The sequence below is a fragment of the Pelecanus crispus genome, chromosome 4 (assembly GCF_030463565.1).
Source record: "Pelecanus crispus isolate bPelCri1 chromosome 4, bPelCri1.pri, whole genome shotgun sequence".
Taxonomy (NCBI): domain Eukaryota; kingdom Metazoa; phylum Chordata; class Aves; order Pelecaniformes; family Pelecanidae; genus Pelecanus; species Pelecanus crispus.
Genome location: NC_134646.1, coordinates 69,498,115 through 69,520,384, shown reverse-complemented (window position 1 = coordinate 69,520,384; position 22,270 = coordinate 69,498,115). Strand labels below are relative to the sequence as shown.

General features: G+C 38.5%; 1 protein-coding gene across 1 annotated transcript in view; it reads right to left on the bottom strand.

Annotated features, from left to right (window-relative positions):
* FAM184B (family with sequence similarity 184 member B) overlaps positions 1 to 22,270 on the bottom strand; it is a 51,742-nt gene that overhangs the window by 19,399 nt on the left and 10,073 nt on the right. The window contains exons 2-3 of the mRNA XM_075709080.1: positions 12,167 to 12,931; positions 2,869 to 2,979 (exon numbers count right to left, since the gene is read on the bottom strand). Of these exons, the coding sequence (XP_075565195.1) occupies positions 2,869 to 2,979; positions 12,167 to 12,931 (876 nt within the window). The remainder of the gene's footprint in view (positions 1 to 2,868; positions 2,980 to 12,166; positions 12,932 to 22,270) is intronic.

The window sequence follows — 22,270 nt, the reverse complement described above, 5'->3', positions numbered from 1 at the left end:
TGTGCCTTATGCAGCCAAGGAAGCTATTTTTAGATCTGAAATTGCATCCAGGTTAGAACTGGATTAGTAACAGCACATTGCCTAGCCTTTGAGGCGGAAGCTCTGGGCTGAGCCATTGCAAAGGTTCCCAGATGGAAATCATGCCTTCAGTGAAACATAATGTTGTATAGTAAATGGTGGGCTCTTGACAGTGAATATTCACATATTTATAGAAGGAAAGTAATGTAAGTTGAAATTACTTCACTTCCCTGGCAATACTGCCAAGTAATTGGTTCAGAAAGTAACTTAAAGAGTACCAAGAAAAATGCAAAATTTCTCTTCAGAGGGAGCATTTCCTCCCTTTTGGGAGCATTGTTAGATTCTAAGATATTCTTCTGTCCTGGATGTCCTTCAAGAAAAGTAATTTGATGACTCACTGCCTCAATTTTTCCATCTCCAAAACATGAACAATGATTGCTTCATGTCATAAGCCTTTTGATTTCTTTGAAACCTTTCAGTGGAATACGCCACCTGCATGCATATACACAATACTATGAGATCAGACAGTGTGCCACTACTCCTCCCTTCCACCTCTTCCCCTCACACCTCAAACCAGTATAACTTTCAGGCATTACCCAGGGATGCCAGAATATCATGATAAATTTTCAGCTTTGAATGGACTAAGATATTGTTACGTACATTTAGGGGAATTTGGGAAAGAATAAAGACGACGTTTCTGAGAACCCATGTTTTGCATTACGTGCAAAGAAGTCACTCTGGATCGGTCAACACAGGTTGGAATGATCTGAAATTGTCTCAGAGAAGAACCTATAGAAAACGGTGGCAAGCAGAAATGTGTAATGAAACCTAAAACCAGGATTTAGCCAGAACTTTAAGAACATTAAGAACTACCCTTAAATTCTGTATTTCTAAGACTGGGAAATGGATAGAATGTCAGAATCCAACTGCGATATCAGAATGTACAAATCTGTTTTACATGAGAAATGAAAGGGAAAAGACCATGTTGCACTCAGAACTTGTACAGCTAATACAGCATGAATGGGAGAAAAAGCAGGTGTTACATAGTAAATGACCACAACACATGCCCTGATTGCTGGAACATGCTACACCAAGCAGAAGTAATGGCATATCGGAAAGTGGAAGCAGGTAGAAGAGGGGTCCAACATCTTGCTTAGATCCCTGATGAGCCTATCTGTCCTTTTTCTGTCTTCGAACACTCAAAAAGAGCTTCTTATGGCCACTCAGAGTCTACAAATGCCAGCTGAGAAAGATCTAGGTATTCAACTTTTGTGGAGCTGTTCCCATGCAAGCTCCCGCTGAACTTGGTGGAAGTGAAGCTAGTTAGAATCAGTGAAGATATAAAGCAACAGATTATAGACAGCCACTTAGAACAGTGGTTATCTGTAATTCAGTAGTTCCACAGTGTGAGCTGCCTAATTCCTGTTGTTCATTACTTTTTCTTGAACTAGACTGAAGAAATTTTGTATATTTGGGAATATCCTCATTTTGCTTAATAAAATCTTGGACCCTCAAAACCTGGATTGGCAGGAAAAAAACAAAGAAATGGATGACAAATGCTCATGGTGAAAACATGTCTGTTCACCCATAATCTCCCACAATGGACAATCACAAATCATTTCATTGTTCTTCTGAAAAAGGTACCAAATGCAATGATATACTTGGGGTAGAAAAATAAATGCAGCACTGAGCATCATCAAAACTTTTCACTAGGGCATTGATTTCAGTTCTGTTAAAGCAGTTGTTTTATAGCTTATCCATGAGACAAAAGTATCAAAATGTACACAGGCAAAAATTTCACACGATCACACTGAAGAGAAGGAAATATCCTGTACGTAACATTTTAAAGCAGATAGCATTTGCAAAAAAGAACTGAACAACACAAAAGGGGAACACCTGAGAGGGAGAAAATGTGTATTCACAGTTGCCAGAAATTTTAAAGGTGAATTGTTTACCTGGGTAAATAATTGCCTTGTAGGGGTTCTGCTTCTGTTTTGGCAGAAAGTTGTTTATCCAACCTGTTATGGCTTTTCAAATAATGACAGTTTCCTGTATAAATATTTTGGTAGATGTACTAATCCGGAAAATTCGCATCACTTTGCCTGCAACTGATTATACATTATAGCTGTTACAGGTGGATAGTCTAATACTAATACATCTCAGGTATTTATTTCCTGATTAATCCATGTCTGCAGATTTGCATTATGACTTAGGTGTAACCAGAGCGGGGAGCCGTACATAAGCTATGACATCCTCAAAGCTACTTTGGGGTCACAATGCTTTCTCTATTTCATGATTGATCTTGAGAACATAGAGGGAGGCATACCTAACTACTAATATATACTGAATTATTGCACATTCCAATCTGCTTCAGTTACCACCCTTACCATCAAGCAGGCAGAACAGAAACAATGATCTAGTCGACCTTTTTTCCATTCAAGTCTCTTGCCTAAGGGAGCAAGCAAGTAGGCCCTTTTACATGTCTACACACACAAAAAAAAAAAAAAAATCAGACAGTCACAAGAGCTATAAGGAAGATTCTAATCTTACTTAGTCCTGTATACAGACAAACAAGAGTCACCATCCAACCCTGATATAGCCAAACTCCTCAACAAAAATCCTTACTATATCTCCAAAGAGTGATATATTAAATTTATTAAAATAAATAGGCCTGTCAAAATCTTCATAGATGTTCAGGAGCAGTATTCTGTTATTTCTGTCTAGAGTCCTTGCATATTTTCTTGAATGACAGTCACAGGAAATATGATTAATATCTAATCAAGAATCTCTCAGATGAGAGGAAAAATGAAGAGCCCTTTTATTACTGGGTTACATTTATGCCCAGTTTACCTCAAGTGAAGAGTTTTGAAGTTTCCCAGTTAGGACTTCTTTTTCTTTCTCTAGTTGCTTTAGTTCACACTCAGATTTTCTTTTAAATTCCTCTAGCTGTGTCTGGAGCTCCTAAAGTTTAAAAAAAAAAAAAGAAAAGAGCATGCAATAGCTGGGACAAAATGTGCAGCATAAAAAAGACAGAACATTTCTTGTACATTAACCTAGATAATAGAGCAGTGTACACAGTAATACATGCTACTGTTTACACCATAATACATGCTATTGTCTTTTAATGTCACTCATGTTATTATTCAATCAAAGAAGTATTAATAGTTTGGTTTGGTTCTTTCTAATACTAGTGTTAGACAATACAGTTCACATAATCCTAATCTACTGAAAGCTTCCCCGAGGTGGAAAACTGTACAGCATGAAGACTCAGACTGTTTTGCCTTGGGTGGTGTTAGTGTTCAGAAACAATTTAGTATGCAAGAGTTACCCACAAGATATGAAAAAATGTAAATATACATTGACCATATAAATAACCAGATGACTAATAAATGGGCAATTAGTGGAAAAGGGAACCAAAGGAAGCACTGTCTTATAGCATCCATAAAGAAAATCTCAGTGAGGAAGTAAAAATAAAATAAAATAAAAAATTGAAGACTATATTATCACCTTATTGCTGGAAATATTTTTTGAAAAATCAGTGATAATACCACTTGTAAGCCAGTGAACAAGAGCTTGTAGCAATCGTTTGTAGCAAACGTGAGCAATTGTTTATTGAAGACTGCATGTGTAACTTCTAGAAATATCCTGAAGTTACATATATTACAAGCTTATTAGCGTGCTTGCTTTTCCTATTTCTGTCGATTTGCTGACTCAAAAAAAATTTCTACTATATTTTCAAACACCACAAATGGAGGAAACAGAGAAAAAATAGCAATTTAACACCTCCCCCATCCTGTATTATTATTTATTATTATTATTATTATCCCTTCCTTTTCTGTCCTATTAAACTGTCTTTATCTCAACCCATGATTTTCACTTTTTTTTTTCTGATTCTCTCCCCCATCCCACTGGGGAGGGGGGCAGTGAGTGAACAGCTGTGTGGTGTTTAGCTGCCTGCCGGGTTAAACCACAACAGTCTTTTTGGCACCCAACGTGGGGCACGAAGGGTTTGAGATAATGACAGATCTGACCAGAGCGTGTTAAAACAACTTTGTGATAAGCATTCATTACATTAAATAGTCACCAGTCACAATGTTGATTCATTTGCTCTCAGAGTTGTGCTTGTTCTCTGAGTTGTGCTATTAACACCTTACTTGCCATATGCACTCCCTGTGGTGCTATTTGTCACCTCTCGGAGCTGGATTAAATTTATCGCTTTGCTGTACTGTGTAACACTGGCTTATGGTATGACAAAATTATCAGTCATGAGATCGTACTCAGCACTGCCGTCATGCCTGTACTTCAGGAGCTTTGGGAGCCACTTCTTGGAAACTGTTAATAATCACACTTTTTACCTTTTCCCCTTGGACAACCAATCTATGACACAGAGGGGGACACTTTCCCCCGCTCCTTCACTACCCCTTTCCCCTTCAGGCTACTTACAACAGCTCTTGAGAATTTTGAATATCCTTGGGATGTTCAAACCAGCATGTTCCTATTGCTATGTCTCCTGAATGTGGTTCAGGTCTTGTTTAGGTTTAAACAACTATTTAAGAACATCATCCAGAGATCTGCCCCTGCAATGGGCACTATGGCCACTCCAACCCCTGTGACAGGCACTGCAGTTACTCAAACCTTGGTGACAGGCAGTGCAGCAACTCTAACCCCAGTGACAGGCACTGCAGCTGAACTAGAGAACCAACCTGTGCCAGTATCAGTTGCCTGTATACACAAAAAGAAATACACAAGAAGACGGCTCGTTTAGTAAGGGATGAAGATGAAGCAGGGCCATCACAAGAAGAGGAGGAAGAGGCAGAACCCATAAATGAGATGGTAACCACCTGATCCCTATCCCTGAGTGAACTGCGAGATACATGAAAAGACTTCAGTCATCATCCAGGCAAGCACATTGTCACCTGGATGCTCCGGTGCTGGGGTAACGGGGCCAGTAGCGTGGAATTAGAGGGTAGGGAAGCCAAGTGGGTCATGCTGATCACACAGTGGACTTGAATAGGAAACCCCAATCACCTAGGAATCTTGGAAGTAATCATGGGCTGGCCAGAAGGCAAAGATTTCAGAATATTGCCAGAGGAGGAGGTGACTCATGCTGAAGAGGCCCCACTGTGTAATAAGCTACCAGAAAATGAGAAGTGACATGCTCTGTTCACTGATGGATCCAGTGATATTGTAGGAAAGCAGCAGAGATGGAAAGCTGATGTATGGAGCCCTGCATGGCAAGTTGCAGAAACTGCTGAAGGAGAAGGGGAATCGAGCCAATCTGCAGAAGTAAAGGCCATCCAGCTGGCTTTAGACATTGCTGACCGAGAAAAATGGCCAGTACTCACGGATGGTGGCAAATGCCCTGTGGGGGTGGTTGCAGCAATGGAAGCAGAACAACTGGCAGCGCAGGGGCAAATCCATCTGGACTGCTGCATTGTGGCAAGATATTGCTGCCCAGGTAGAGAACCTGGTTGTAAAAGTACAGCATGTAGATGCTCACATACCCAAGAGTCGGGCCAGTGAAGAATGCTGAAAAAACCAGCAGGTGGATCAGGCTGCTAAGATTGAAGTGGCTCAGCTGGATCTAGACTGGCAACATAAGGGTGAATTATTTATAGCTCAGGGGGCCCATGACACCTCAGGCCATCAAGGAAGAGGTGCAACATATAGACGGGCTCATGATCGAGGGGTGGACCTGACCATGGACACTATTGCACAGGTTATCCATGAATGTGAAACATGCGCTGCAATCAAACAGGCCAAGCGGTTAAAGCCTCTCTGGTATGGAGGACAATGGTTGAAATATAAATATGGGGAGGCCTGGCAGATTGATTGTATCACACTCCCACAAACCCACTAAGGCAAGTGCTACATGCTCACCATGGTGGAAGCAACCACCGGATGGCCGGAAATCCCGTGACCCGTGCCACCACATGGAACACTATCCTGGGCCTTGAAAAGTAAGTCTTATGGTGACATGGCACCCCAGAAAGAACTGAGTCAGACAACAGGACTCATTTCCAAAACAACCTCAGAGACACCTGGGCCAAAGAGCACAGCATTGAGTGGGTATATCACATCCCCTATCATGCACCAGCCTCCGGGAAAATCGAGAGGTACAATGAACTGTTAAAGACTACCCTGAGAGCAATGGGTGGTGGGACATTCAGACATTGGGATACCCATTTAGCAAAAGCCACCTGGTTAGTCAACACCAGGGGATCTGCCAATCGAGCTGGCCCTGCCCAATCAAAACTTTTACATACTGCAGAAGGAGATAAAGTCCCTGTAGTGCACATAAAAAATATGCTGGGGAAGACAGTCTGGGTTACTTCCCCCTCTGGCAAAGGCAAACCCATTCATGGGATTGCTTTTGCTCAAGGACCTGGGTGCACTTGGTGGGTGATGCAAAAGGATGGGGAAGTCCGATGTGTACCTCAAGAGTATTTGATTTTGGGTGAAAATAGCCAATGAACTGAATTGTATGATGTTAATTGCTATATAATACTGTATGTTATCTCTTTTATGGTTGCTATTTGCCATATCAACAGTATTACAGTAAGAATCGCCCAGATTAATGACCTTTGATGAAACCAAGCAAAGTGCAGCAGTGGTGGAACCAGAACTGGCTTCAGCATGCAGCAATCCAACAGCGCACACCATTTCTCCTGCCCTGAAAGACTGTTATGACAGATGGATCCCAAAGTAATGGACTGAATGAACTCAACAGACATTTTAGAGGAATGGCCCACAGACTAAGGGAATAATATCTGTGTGTATATATCAAGACAGGGAAAGTGGTGGTGATGATTAATTGGAAAGTATTGGAAAGGGTAAGACCTGGGCATGACGTAGATGGTATAGAATAAGGGGTGGACACTGTCCTGGTTTCAGCTGGGATAGAGTTAATTTTCTTCTTAGGAGCTGGCATAGTGCTGTGTTTTGGATTTAGTAGGAGAAGAATTAGTTGTTGCTAAGTAGTGCTTACACCAGTCAAGGACTTTTCAGCTTCCCATGCTCTGCCAGGTGCACAAGAAGCTGGGAGGGGGCACAGCCAGGACAGCTGACCCAAACTGGCCAAAGGGCTATTCCATACCATATGATGTCATGCTCAGTATATAAACCGGGGGGAGTTGGTCGGGGGGCAGCAATTGCTGCTCAGAAACTGGCTGGGTATCAGTCGGCAGGTGGTGGGCAATTGCATTGTGCATCACTTCTTTTGTATATTATTATTATTATCCCTTCCTTTTCTGTACTATGAAACTGTCTTTATCTCAACCCATGAGTTTTACTTTTTTTTTCTGATTCTCTCTCCCATCCTACTGCAGGGGGGGAGTGAGCGAACAGCTGTGTGGTGTTTAGCTGCTTGCCAGGTTAAACCACAACATCATGAAAGTGAAATTCTTTGAAGAATCTCTTAAGTCAATTGCTGCTAATGCATACCGACAACAAAAATTACAGCCCAGCCACTTAAAACATACTGAGAAAAGGTATTGCTCAGGTAACCTGTCTGGATCCACAAGAAGATGAGCATTCTTTCTGACTAAAATTAAATGAGGACATATATATGCATGTATTTGCTTGTAACTAGTTGTCATTTCATTGGTAACACCTGCACTCTGAATCCATTTACCAACACTTTGCCAAATTAGATCCTCTGCCTAAATAATGCAAAATTCTGATTAAATCAAGGTATTTGAGTATTTCACAGCAGCAATCCATGGAAACTTAAGTCAGAAATTGGAATACACCGTTTTTCTTCAGGGGGGACCTTATATTAATCACTCCACCTGTCACGCACAAAGCACGCAAGGGTAAGCGTTGCTAAGAAGGCAGTTTATCACATCAAGGATAAATTCACCTTCCTGCCTGTGGAGCTCTTCACAGAAATACATCAGCTTGACTGTTTTTTTCCTTTTTTTTTTTTTTTTCCCCCCCCAGTAAGACCACAGCGAGAAAATCCTTGCATTTTATGTTAATTCAAAGTGCCTCCAGTGAGGATAATTCAAATGATGTCACTGTGACCAATAAGATTAAAACCAGATGAATTAGAGCATCTATAAATAGAAGAACATTCCTACCTTCTGCATTTTCTTCTTTCAGCTTCCATGAAGTTTTAAACTGTCTTGATTTCCCTTGTATGCTTCATTATGAGATCTTCCAGCCCTTTTAACTGCTATTCCTTCAGACAAATCTTTTCCTTATGGGACTGATGCTTGCCTTTACAAAGCAAGTTCTCTGTGTCTTTTATTCCTACCCTCTTTCTAAATAGCTACAGTTTCCATAGTCTATAAAACACACTAGCTATATAATATGACAAAACCAGGGTAGAATTCTGGGGTTGCAGTAGTGTATTTTGTAGGGAATACGCTATTTAGGTGGATATACTCCATTGAAAAATGATGGCTTTATGTTAGTTAGCAATGTAGCACTACAGTGATTCAGGGTTGTATGCTTCTTCTGCAGTCTAGGGATGAGGGTTTTTTTGCTGTTATGGTTCGAGTTTGGGTGTGTGACTCATTTCCAACCATACAGGCTTCCTCAAGGACAACCTTAGTTCTGTGAAAAAGCACAAAGGACATTTTGGGTTTTGTTATGTCTCTGATGCCAGGTCTAATTTTCCAGAATGCTAGCATAACAATATTCTAGGAGAACTAAAAAATATAGAAAAGATTGGGGGCTGGACAATTGTTTAAGGGGAGACATTGTACAGAGGGAACTCTCAGGATACATACATTCCTCATTGTACTGAGTTTATTCCTGGTATTATTTCTGCATAGCTTTTCAGAAGAACTGTTTTCTATATTTAAAAAAAAATAAATCAGTATTCCAACGTGACCTCAACAGAGAAAGTCTACCTTGGACTTTGTTGTCTTTAAGGTTTTGGTTACAGAAGAAGTTGAACACTCTGCCCTGCTCTAGCTCAAGGATGTCAGTAGTTTCTTTGCTGTCACTGCAGCAACTCATATACTTCAGGCTATGAACATGAGTCAGTGTTCCACTGGATGAGGTCAGAGATCTGGGAATCTTACAGGATTGACTGCTGTAGAATAACCCAAAAGCCATTCATCTTAAAAGAAGAATGACATCAATTTCAGTACTTTTGGCATGCCATGCCTTTGAATATTTGAGAGCAAACCACCTGTTTAAGCTCTTGCACATCTTCAGAGCTGCTCTTGTCCTGGCTCTGTTTGGTAGAAGTCATTTGCTGCAGCTATGTTATTTGATGTTTCAGTTCATCTACTTTATTAATAGCTTTGCTTTGGGAATTCAATATAGTTTCTATATCTTCTGTGGTATCAAAATTTACATTTCAAATAGCATAAATACCTTGTGGAATTTCCAATGTGAGTGACTATTAACAACGGAAATACTTCAGAATGACATTAATAAGCATCTTACCTGCTTTTTGCAGGATTTCCTTCTTGTGAAGTGTTTTTCTCTCTTTGACTATGCTTAGATCTTCCTCCACTTTTTTCACTCTGCCTTTTGATCCCAGAATTTCTTGTTGTGTTCCCTTAAGCTACACTTCCAAATCCTAAAACATGCATGGCATTACTTCTACTTTTATTACATATGTTCTGTTTTTGTCATCTGAAATAAGTGGTCATTTTCTCTCTTGGCACAGTTCCATGATATAAATCTTTCACCTACAGAGCTGGTTTAAATGCATTTTTTGCTGTTCCATACCCTTAAAGTGTCTCTGCTGCCAGAATATTTGTAATGTGGAGCCATTCCTTCAGATGTAGGCATCATTGTGAAGTGAACACTCATCAAGGGTTACCATCTAAAAGATGTCCGAGATTATCCTGAACTTGGAACAGGATATACTTCCATTAATTTTATGACAACTTGTGCTAAAAGTTAATGAATATTAGTTTGGGGTTTTTTCCAGTTGCTGAAGTACAATAGTTTGTAACATAATCCATAATACAGATGCCTAAAACCAGAAAAATTGGCTCTACAGACTTCGCTGGGAATTGTCCCCGTAATTAAGGCAAAAACTTGAACCATATTTAGTGTTCTATTTCTCGAGGGTCTAGTCTCAGTTTCCAGATGTCTAACATAATACTGCAATATTCACTCAGACAAAATTGCCATTTGTTCCTCTATGAATGTTGAGTAAAACCTCATGGGTTAAAACTAACTTGTATTTAACACTCTCTGTAGTTGAAAACTTAAAGTTAAGCTTGTTCCTTTTACCCCTGGCATATGCCAAAATTCTTCCAAAACTAGACTGAACAGATCAGACTTAATGACTTGTCATCCTTTGTATTCCCTCTTCCACAGTAATAATAATAAACGTGCACTAATGTGATGCCTTTCATCTAAAGGTCTCAAACCTCTTGGCATATACTAAGGAGAAAACAGAAAATTCATCTTGCTTAAACATCAGTCCTTTTATCTTTCAAGCCTTATAATAGCTTTTCTTGCTAGTATTTACTAATGATCAGAGGTATTACTGATAAAAGAAATGTTTCTGTTTCCCAGTCTGCCATTGTCCACAAGATTCTGAAAAAAATGTAGTATTTAATGGTGGCATCAGAAATAGCCAATTTAGAAAGGAGAAACTTTTACTTTTTTATTTAAACCCGAAAGAAACAAAATAACATGGTATCTAACTGTTTTCCTTCTTCCAGATTTATCCTAGTCTGAGGCTATCTCTTTAAAGATTCAAGGCAATATGCTCCAGTGGTATGTAAATCAGCCTCATTCCATAGACTTAGAGGATCTGAAATGTACAAGTTGAGCATACCACCCTCAGAAAATATTTACATGTTATGCAGCTGATACAGAATTTAGAAATTAAATTGTTAATGACATCACCTTCTTATTTGCAGTTCCTATCATGTTTTACAATATTTATTCCTAAAAGAATGCATTTCTTATACAATAAATCAGAACAGTAAACCACATGCATAAATTTTCACATCTCTATTCTTCTTTTCTCCTGAACGTTACTTCAAGTACTCACAAGAAATCAGGATCTTGCTTTCCCTCTTCCCCTCTATTGCTTCAAACTTCTACAGAGCCAGGACACTTTTCCTATTGAAACAGGTATTACGGATTTCCCTGACCCAATTTAAAAAAAATGGCTTATCTGCATCTCTGCCATTCATTATATCCTCTCCACTTTTCTACAGAAGATAGAGGTAGTTCTGCTACAGATCTACACACTGAGAGAATGGAGTCTCAATAATGCTGGGGAAGGCGTATGCAATTCACCCTCTGATCTCGTGAAACAAAAACGCAGAGACTGCACTGGAGGCTCCACTCCCTCAAAGAAGAGGCCCAGAGCTCTGCACCATCAGCAAAATGATACTGACAGGCCAGATGTGAGGCCAGATGGTGAAAAGGGTCAGAGTTGTCTTGGAGGAATACAGCTGACTGGGGTGGCCCTGCTCTCTACAGGATTCTAGGGTTCTCTGACTCTAAAGGAGGTAACTCTTCTTCCCATCAGGAAACAATTATTGTTATTCTGAAATACACCAAGTCTAGACCTTCAAGGTGTTTTCTTACCTAATATGCAAGACTGCTGTCATAAGTCAGGGGACAGGTCTGGTAGGTGAGTTTACATGATGGGAAGGACCAACAGTATTAGAAGGCAGCGGAACTGTTGAGCACAGAGTGTGGTTGGGTGCTTCGGCATCAGCGCAGTTCATCAGTGCCACTGTTGCAAGAGTCATACAATACAAAGCACTTGATTCCTAACCTGCCAGCTCAGGTCTCTTATCTAACCCTGTTCATATCCATGCACTGAGCCGCTAACAATCACAAGAGAAAAGGAGAATGTACTCTGTAAATACTCATCGCTAGCATTAGTGCCCGCTTGCTGTTCTCTTCACATTTCTGGACAGGAAAGGTGAAGCTCTGTTCAGTCAACAGACAAATTTTACCTCACTCCTTGCTCAGGGAATACAAAGTCTAGTGTTCAAAGAGTTCTCCTAATGAGTTACTAATCATCTTAACTCTTTAAAACTCTCAGCACTATACCCCTCCTTTTTCTCTTCTAAGCCTCTAAAACTGCTTTAGTGCTTACAAAGCATTTGACTCTGATATTTAAAAGACCCCTCCTCCCCTGAATTTTGAAGAATTGGTAATTTGCACTTTTATAGGCAGAGATAGGGATCACAGGCTCATACGCTACCTGTATTCTCTCCTTCAGCTTCTGGGAATGTTTCTTCCTCTCATTTATCTTCTGGCTTTTCTCCTCTAGGTCTGCCTCCAGCTTCTTTACCTGCTGCAGCAAAAACCCTTCCTCAGCCTCTGAGCTCTTACTTTGCTCCATTTCTGTTTGCTGACAATTCTTCTTTGTTTCTATCACAGATTGCTGCATAGCATTTTTAAAATAATCTTTTTCTCTCTCATAAGAGGCTTCCAGTTTGCTTGTTTTCTGAGTACATTCTTCAGCTGCTCTCTGGTACTCACTCTTCAGGTTTTCCATCTCATTTATTAGAACTTGTCTTTCCATACTGCATTTTTCATCTAAAATTACTTTTTTATCTAAATTTGCTCTCCTAGATGCTTTGCATTCATTTAGCAGACCATCAGACTCCTGATTTAAATGTAGAAGCTTGTTTTCAAAGGCTGCATTGGTATCTACCATGTCTGTAGAAAGGGCCCTCTGTGCTTGTTTTGCTTCTGTTCTCGGCTCCCTCTCTTGCACCTGCTTCTTGCACAATGTTAACTCTGCCAAGGCTTCCTCCTTCAGTCTCTTGTGTTGTTGTACTGCAATTTCAAGGGCCTCAATACGTTTTCTCAGCAACTGTTCTTCTTCAACTTTGCTTTTACACTGGAGAATTGTTTCCCTTGTCTCAGCAAGAATGTGCTGAATTTCTTCTTCATGAGCCTCTCTCAGAGCCTGTATACTAGCCTCATGTTCATCATTCTTAGTGTTCAGGGCATATATCACCTATAGAACAAGAAAAATAATAGGAAATTAAAGTATCTGGTAAATGGTAGTCATGAATTTGGTTACTATATTTATCAATGTGTTAAATGCTAAAAGAGAATTACTGCTACAGTTTAATCTTTTTTGTTGTTGTTTCTTTGTGGTGTTTTTTTTTTTTTTCACTAGGAACAGAAGGGACAATTATAAACTGCAAAACCTTATAGGGAAGGAAGACAACACTGTGAGAAACAACTTTTTTTTTTCCCTTTTTGTCAGAAATCTCCTCTTTTATTCTTGGCAAGCTGTCACTTCATGCCCCTAGTTTGATCTCTGATACAAGGAATGAAACAGGACCCCTTCTCTAGCTAACTGACTCAGTATTTGTAGTCCAGTTCACCTAGCCTTCAGTGCAGGAAGACCACCTGCCACATTGCCTTTAGCATTAGCAAGCGCTGGGGACCAGTAGTAGCAGATCTGTAGAGTGAAACCTGAAGTCCTGACATGCAGTTCATGTGGACGAAACTCACTCTGTAATGTAAATGAAAGGAAAGTTTGTAAGGAGGATTACATTTTGCACTCCTGACTCAAACTAAAATACCACCGATGATGCACTCCTGGAAGCTGTATGCCTGGCAAGTTAGCTTAGTCAGCATTTCAATATAGGTATTACTTGACTGCAAGCACCTTTTGGCCTGTTTCCAAGAAGTTTTCAGGCAATGGAGGTTTTTCCCTCACTTCAGTAACAGCTATAAATCTCAGACATCAGGTTTTAGCAGACTCGAGCGAGCCTCTGATGACAATAAGCAAATTTTTCAAACAATTGATTAAAACCTGTTGATGATTTAGTTTCTTCTACAAAATGCAGAATAATAATTCTCATGACTATAAGACAAGTTATTACCCCAAGCAGGCTTGTCTGTTACCCATGACATACACCAAAGACCTCTCACGGAAGCTGTTGTACAAGCATGCTACTATTGTTTTGAAAAAAAAAAAAAGCTATTAGAAGCTCACAGTAGACTGAAATGAAGAATTCTGTGTCAAAACTGGTAAATGTGCATGTTACGCTTACAAGACAGTTATATATAATTGCAAAACAGAGTAACTGCCTTGAAAAGACACATGCTTGTCTTTTCAGGCCCCCATTAGGACACATGGGGCCTAATCCAGTTTCTACTGGGCACAGGTATCTAACTCAAGGGGAACAAGACATTATGTATTAACATATGTGTGGAGGTTTTCCACTTGTTTGGTTGGCTGGGGTTTTTTTTAGAGAGAACTTACTGTTCTACAAAAGTAGGTTTGGAATTTGTATACAAGTTACGACAGATACTTTCAGTCTGGCCTGAGCCTATAGAGGATAATCAAAAGATTCCTAGACAATGTTTGAGAAAATAATAGTCTTAAATACATAAATAAATACAGAAGCATAGTCACAACTAATTCTTTAATTATACTGGAATTTTGGCCCTGTAACCTTCAATATTTCCTCAGGGAAAGGCCCAGCTGAGGGACCAATAGGCATTGACCACAGTGTCACAAGTCTGCAGTCTGTGTTGTATAGGCCCTGAGGATGTCTCCAGAATTATTGAATTTGCTTAGCTATGTCTAACCATTTTTTGTGCTATCTATGTATGAATAACATATTGAATGTCAGTCATCCATAAATGAAAGCAAACACACAAATACATCTTGCGTGTAGTCAACTTCCTCCTTGGCAGTAATGAATTATGTACAGAAATCTTAAAAAGTCACAAATGCAAAACATGGTCTGGATATATTTCTGGATAAATATGTGACAAAAGAGAAGTAACAGCATCATATTCCAGAAGACAAGCAGACAAGAAGTCACTGTCTACATTTAGATATGTATATTTTGGGACCTGAGATTACATGCCATTAATCCTTCTCTGTTATTTTTAACCATTTTTCCTTTGAAACAGAAATAGTTGCAGGATACTGAGCAGACTCCTTCTCCCCACTAACTAAAATCGTTCTATGAACCTTTCTTAACTGTCCAGGAGACAGATATAAAAGCTGCAAGGATAAGATTAATTTTGCCCATGGGTTTAGAATGACCAGTAATTAGTTTGGGCAACTCTTCAATTAACTAGATCAGATGTTGATGATCACATTTCTGTGTTTCATTCCACCAGCAAAACAGAGATGAACATCCATCCTTTGTGACTCAAAGACTTCCACTCTTAATGATTAATTTATCTAGTAAATCAGCACTGCCTGTCTCATATTACGTTGTGTTCAGGCTGACAGTGGAATTTGGGTTCCTCTAAAGTCTGACTTCATCACAGAGATTTCCCAAATTCCACTGAGCATTAGACCATCACCAACATGTGAGTTATCTAAAAGAATGGAAGAAACTGGCCTCCCTGCTCTATCTATTATTCCTACACTTCTGTTCAATAGTGGCTCGAACCACAATGAAGAATTTTTACTTGAAAATGCATGCCCTTAAATTTAATCTTCAAGCTTGAGTGCTGAAACTGATTCCTCAGTATCTTAACCTTCTTAAGAGATTTAATTTTTAGAGGGCTGCTGCTCTGTACTTTATGAAATTTAAGCCTCTCACATGCTTTTCACTCCCTACCAAATATAGCTACTATATTCCTCTTCCAGATACCTCATTTAAGAGACTGGAGTTATGTGACATGAATCTGGGACCTTCTGTGCTGGAAGGAAAAATCCCGAAAAATTATTTCAGCATCTGTACTTTGCAAGTGTACATACTGCTGGCTAATGTGGTATAAACCTCTCACAGTTGTGCTGATAAACAGCTTTTTAAAAGCAGCTCTAAAATTGATCAGTTTGACAATACAGACAGAATTGCTTTCAAATGAGAAGAGCACTACATTACTCTTGGAGTTACTAGCATAATACCAATGGCTACTCCCTCCTTACAGTTCTCCAAAATGGAATGTATTGGGAAACACTGTACTGATTTTACAGCAACTGAGAGTTATATGACAGGTTGGTAAAAACACTATTACACACATACACTTGAAGATTAACAGTGCAGTGCATATGAATACATCTTATTAGTCCTATTTTATCCTCCAAATGCTGTAAATCTAAATGGCATTTCCCTTCTCCTTTTCTTTATGGTGATGTAAAATAACAAAAAAGAAAACATTCAACTGCACCTCATTAGTGAAGACAAAGCTAGAGCATTCATACCAAAAAAGACTGTTCTATCTTCCTACAGTAGTGTTAAACACTGCTCTTGTAGGAATCTGACTATCATAATGAAAAAAATGTTTCTAGCAGGTCGCTTCATTAGCTGAATAAGAAGTGAGACAGTTTGGTATGGAAGGTGAAGAGTGAGAATGGTAAGAAGAATCAAAGAAAGGTAAAAGATGGTAAGTGTTCTTCCTTCAGGCCCAAGCTAGTGGGCACAAATCCTTCCTGATGGAGAAAGGACTAAAAGAAAAAAAAGAAACACAAGAATGAGAAAAGGCCCTGGAGGGGCATGCCAAACAGGGTATTCCTGGCAGCACCCTAAACAAAGTAGGGAAGGAGGCAAGTTTTGATTGCTCACAGAGGCCAGGTGACCGCATCATCTCCTTTTCATTAGTAGCAGTAGTATCTTATCTTCACTAGCAGGTGAATTTGTTTCTATGAATTCTGTCTTGTCTACTTCCCAAGCAGACCAGAGCAGAATGAGGTATCTAAACATGTCAGCCTTAAAAGTGTGTCTCTTAAAGCAAAGGACAGAGAAATTATTAAAAGTAAATTCAGTTATTGAAACAAATGGCTCTGTATCCCTTAGCCTCCTCTGTCACTTTAACTATACAGGTTAGAAAATAAAACCAACTCCCACAATTTACTAGTTAATACTCTAATAAGTATCTTTTGTTCTTTCTAACACTGAATAAGGAAGAATGTCTTTTAACTAAGGTACAGGCCTAGGCTACGATTAGCTACAGTGCTGATCCAATTTTACACTTATGCTGATTTCAACTGAATGATACAGCTGTAACATATGATCAGGACCTCAAGAACTAAGTCTCATATCTCTCCTTGTGTCCTCTGTGGCTTCCTGAAAGCCCAATAATAATTTTATTAGCTGCAGCAACTATTGATAACATTACCCATTTATGTGTTTATATAAGAGAAGCCTTAAAAAAAAATTGGCACTCCAAACATCCAGAAGTGTTTCAGAACCTAAAATGACAAAAATATCTTCAAAATGACAAGGAATTTTGTTTATATTTCTGAAGGTTTTTTTTAAATTTGCCTATTTTTTTAGTCTTCCAGGTGTGCCTTTAGCACCTTGCAAAAACACAAGCTGAAGTAATTTATTTTCCTCTGAAATTAAAGCTCAGCTCCAGCTGAAATAACTTTGTGTTCAAAAGCTGGAGTTGTGGGGAGAAATACCAAAGGTTTCTGTTGTGAGCTTGATAGGTTTATATCCCGGAAGTTTGATCCCTATTATGCTTCAAAAATATGAGCTAATGCATCTCATTAACCAGATCTAAATACGGTGGCAACATAATTCATTTGCCAAATTAACCCTCAATTTTGTGAAAATGTTTCATTTCATCCCACATTTTTAAAGATCTTTAAGGAGTCTAAAATTGCAGACACATGTTCAGTGCTTTCAAAGGGCTAGTTTTTTGTTGGTTTTTTTTTTTATGATTCCAGATACGTATCTGAAAGCTTTCACATTACATAGCCTACTACCATCCCATTCATTAGAAAAATGTATAAAGTACATTTCTTTTTATAAGAAATACATACAGTTCATGGTTCATTTATCCACTCACTGTGATAGTACATTAAAATTACCTTGAATCAACACAGACCAACACAGTGTTGACTGTCACTTATAAAACAATAAAAATACCTTATTTCAAGCCTTTCACTGTCAGCAAGTTATTAAAAATATTTTTCCAAAATTTCCCAACTGTCAAACTTCTATCTATCCATGCATAGTGGGCATGGATAACAAATTAACGAAGTCCGAGATGTGAAGAGTTCAGGGCCAACTTATGTTCAATGGTGTTCATGAGCTCAAAGTCAGAGCTGAGAACCCAGTTACAGCTCCCAGTGCCAGCCTCTCGCTGAAAACAGTATGTCTGCTTTTAGCTCTGGAAACTATAACCAGAAACTAATCAGCTTTGAGAATGCAATTTCTATGAAAAGCCAGATCAGATGCCCCAGCATCATGCTGCAAACACACACAACTGGCTTGACATAGCCTTAGCTCAAGTTCAGGAAGCTCCATCAGCTCTCACCTGTGTTGCAAAGCAACCCAAGCTGGTTTCCACAGCTGCTCAGGCTTCGGGAGAGCTGCATTGCTTGTGTCCTGCACCAGAATGAATCCTAATTACTGTACTAAAAAAGGATTTTGCTTCAGGAGATTCTCTTTTAGTGCAGGGTCAATCTAAATCCTTTCATCCATTGCTCCAACCATGTTAATAAAGCCTTTCAGATCCCGGAGGGGTGGGAGGGGAGTGCGGCACAGAGGCAGCCAACGGCTCTGTATGAAATCTGCTTGTGTTTAGATGACCTGATGTCTCTGAGGCAGTGTGCAATGTCTCACCCTCCTGAATGTTCCACAGTATTCAAAGTATTTGTGGTTTTCCTTATCTAGAGATTCACAGTATAAGAGGGAAAGTTGATCTTACATTCTTAAAATTTGAACATATTGCCCTTTGTCCTACACGTACCATGTATTAGTCCAAAAATACATTGAGATACTAAAATGTATCAAGAAACTATAAGCATGTCTACAGCTTCTAATCTCTTTAGGCGTGTTTTTTGCCTCTTTCTGCCTCTCTCTGTTTTTTTCCCCTTTTAGTTTAAATTTTGTACAAGGAAATCCCACAGGCACATTTATTCATTCCCATTTTTTACCTTTTTTATTTTTCTGCCTAGTGTGGTGCAATACTAAACATAGAAAACCTTAGTTTAGTAGCCTATGTATTGCACTTGATCTCTCAAGTGCAATTGCACATAAAATTAGCCCTGGCCTAAATTTTACTGAAGAGACATCCAGCTGTCCCTCATTTTTATTTTATAGTTTCTAATAAGCTAAGCAGAATAATTGCCAGGCAACTTAAGAATTAGGGAAGTAAAATTATATTACAAGAAGGTTTCCACAAGCAGAGCAGGTACTAAAAAAGGCACAAATACTGCATCCCAACAATTTCAGCAAAGCAAAAATATACTGTACAAAATCACAAAAGTTAATTCTAGATACAGACTGCTCTGCTGGGAAACTCACATGCAGTTTATTACTGAAATTTCTTCTGGAACTGTTCTATAAAATCCACCCAACTTTAATTCCTTCTCTTTACACTGGTCACAAATCCACCTGCTATGACTCTGGTTGTAAGCAGTGCCTCCTCAGCATCCCAAGAAATAGGTCTTCCTAGAACATCATGGAAATATTAAGGATTCCTCCAGTTCTGACACGGACATTTTGAGAGAAACTGGTTGTTCTGAAACACAGCTACCACAGAAGGAGGTCAGAGGAGGCCACTAGTAATTACTGCAAGGAAACGATTTGAGAAAAGCTCTATGCATTTCATGCTCAGAAGGATGTTTCTTGCATACAAGAGATGGGATTCATCTCACCTAACATCATCCATTTCATCATTACACATCTAATCTAGGTTAGTCAATGGAGAAAGACAGGTGCCTCCAAAGGATGATGTTTCCCTTTCTAATACAGGTGTCTAAATCAGGTAATAGAAATGAAGTGAATTGCTTCAGGTGGTTGGTTGTTTTGTTATTGTTTCTTCTGCACTCCCAACTTCCCAGCTCTTCCTTCTTCTACAGAGCTGAGACAGAGTCCCATATGGACAGAAGAGACAAGTTTTAATTCTTAGAGGCTGAAACGGATTCATTTTCCTCTGTTTCTCTGTTTTCTGGGGTTTCTCTCCGTCCTGCACTAATGTCTCACTTCGTATTGTCTTCATTTCTGTATACCCACTTCATGTTGATTTACCAACACTTTACAAACTAAAACAGATATTGGGCATACAGATACCACACATATCTGCTTTGATGCAGGATTTTGGATAAACAAGCTTTTTTCCAAACTGAATGCAGTTTATTTTGTCTTCCATCTATATTCCTTCTTTCTTTCCATCTTGTTTAGGTGTTTATGATTCCCTCTGAATTAGTATCATCCATTATTTTAATGTTGTTTATTTTTACTTCCAGATCATTAATTAATATGTGAAATACTGTGACCTCTAACCCAGATCTTTGTAGCATCTGCCTCCCTAGAATATGATGTTATAAACCTTTTGTTTACAGTTCTGGATTCATGTTGTATCTTATCTGTCAAAACTGTTTTCTACATAACTTTGAAATAATTTGGCAAAACTTAAATATCAAAAGCACCATTAATTTTTGTATGCAATTAAAAACTAGAATAAATCAAATCAGTCAGCATGGCATTTACATGAAATATATTGCTATTTCTTTGCTCTCCCTGAGGTGAATCAAATTCATCGTGAGCGTATTTATCAGGTTAAGCTGTATTCAAATGCTGTCAGAGAGGATCACATTGTTTTTCAGTAAAAGTTAAATTAGGTAAAATTTCTGCCTATTAAATACCACAGAACTAGGCGAAAACAGTTTAGAAGATTATGCTTATTCATTGATAATGTAAATCAACACACACACATATGTAGACAAGCAGAAAGGCCAAACTGTTTGATTTCAGAGTCCTTTCTGTTCAGCTTGTGTAATCTCTGTCTTGGTGAAATTCTTGCATAACTCCTTAAGATCTCAAATATCCCCATAAATCTTTGGCTTTTACAGTCTTGGATTAGTTCAAATCCATCTTATGAAGCTGTTTCAGATAGATAACATGCAAGAAATAGAAGATTTGTTCAACACAAGCTACATTTGTATCTATGCCCTCTGTCCATTTTAAGGTCATTGTAGATGAGGTGAATTTTTAGTGCAGAAGTGAAGTCAACAATTCTGTGTCAACAGAAGGAGTAAAAAGGCCTTATTTCCATGTAATTCACCGATAATTTAGCTGTCTGGTTTTTGTTACATATCTAAAACCTATAGAAGAGCTTGATAGGTTTATATCCCGGAAGTTTGATCCCTATTATGCTTCAAAAGTATCAGCTAATGCATCTCATTAACCAGATCTAAATACAGTGGCAACAGAATTAATTTGCCAAATTAACCCTCAATTTTGTGAAAATGTTTCATTTCATCCCACATTTTTAAAGATCTTTAAGGAGTCTAAAATTGCAGACACATGTTCAGTGCTTTCAAAGGGCTAGGGTTTTTTTTATGATTCCAGATATGTATCTGAAACTTTATCCTTCAAAAATATCTTTTAAAATCCTCTTACAGATTACAATAAAGCATCATTGTCCAATTTTACAATAAATGCAGTAAACAAACAAATTAATCATGTAAGTTCTCACTTGATTCCCATTTTTCAAAGTATTTCCTTACTTTAAATACAGTAGAATTTGGAAATCTTGCAAATACAAACTTTAGAATTATTGATTTAATTACAGCCCAGGGTGAAACAGATTTTCCCAAACAAATACATCTTTTTGTGGAGACAAATACTATAATTTATTTAAAACACAATGCTTATTGCAGGTTTTGCCTTCGATGTAGATCTGTGATAAACACAGATCAAATGAGGCCTGTTTCTTCCTAATCCAGACTAAAGAATTATACAGATTGGATGAAATTCTTACTCTCCTGTAGTTTGCAGGTGAAATTCTGATAGAGGAATTTTTAAAATTTAAAAATACTTCTTTATATGTTCTACATACTTTGCTGATTAAGAAAAGAAATCACCAAAACCTTCAGGTATCCATGAATTAATAATACCAGTTCATACTACTGCAGGCACCAAAATTTAAGTTCTTTGCTGCTGTAAGCAAATTCAACAGTGGGAATACATGTGAAAGTTTCACAGACCCTCTACCACTACTATGTTAACAAAACGGTTGTCACCTTTTTCTTCCTAGTTTATTATGTATACACTTTTAAAAAAGAAAAAGCACAGTATTCTAGAGGCTGTGGAGATTTCAGTTGCCTTGCAGTTTTCTCATGCTAATAATATGCAGTTCATACTCTTATTTTGTTATGACTAAATATATTCTCTACTCAGAGAGAATAGTCAGTTTTCAGAATAGAGATCATGAATAGAGTCTCTAGAGCACTGTACTAGGAGCTATCCTACTGAATACATCCATTACAATTTTGAAAAATAAATTAATATCAAAAGTGATAGTTGACTAAAGGAGTTGCAGAGCAACCTCACAAACACAGTGGTAAAAAGACAGATAAAGTTCAGTGTAGATAAATGTGATATAATGTAAAGGAGCAAATCTAAATTTTCTGTAC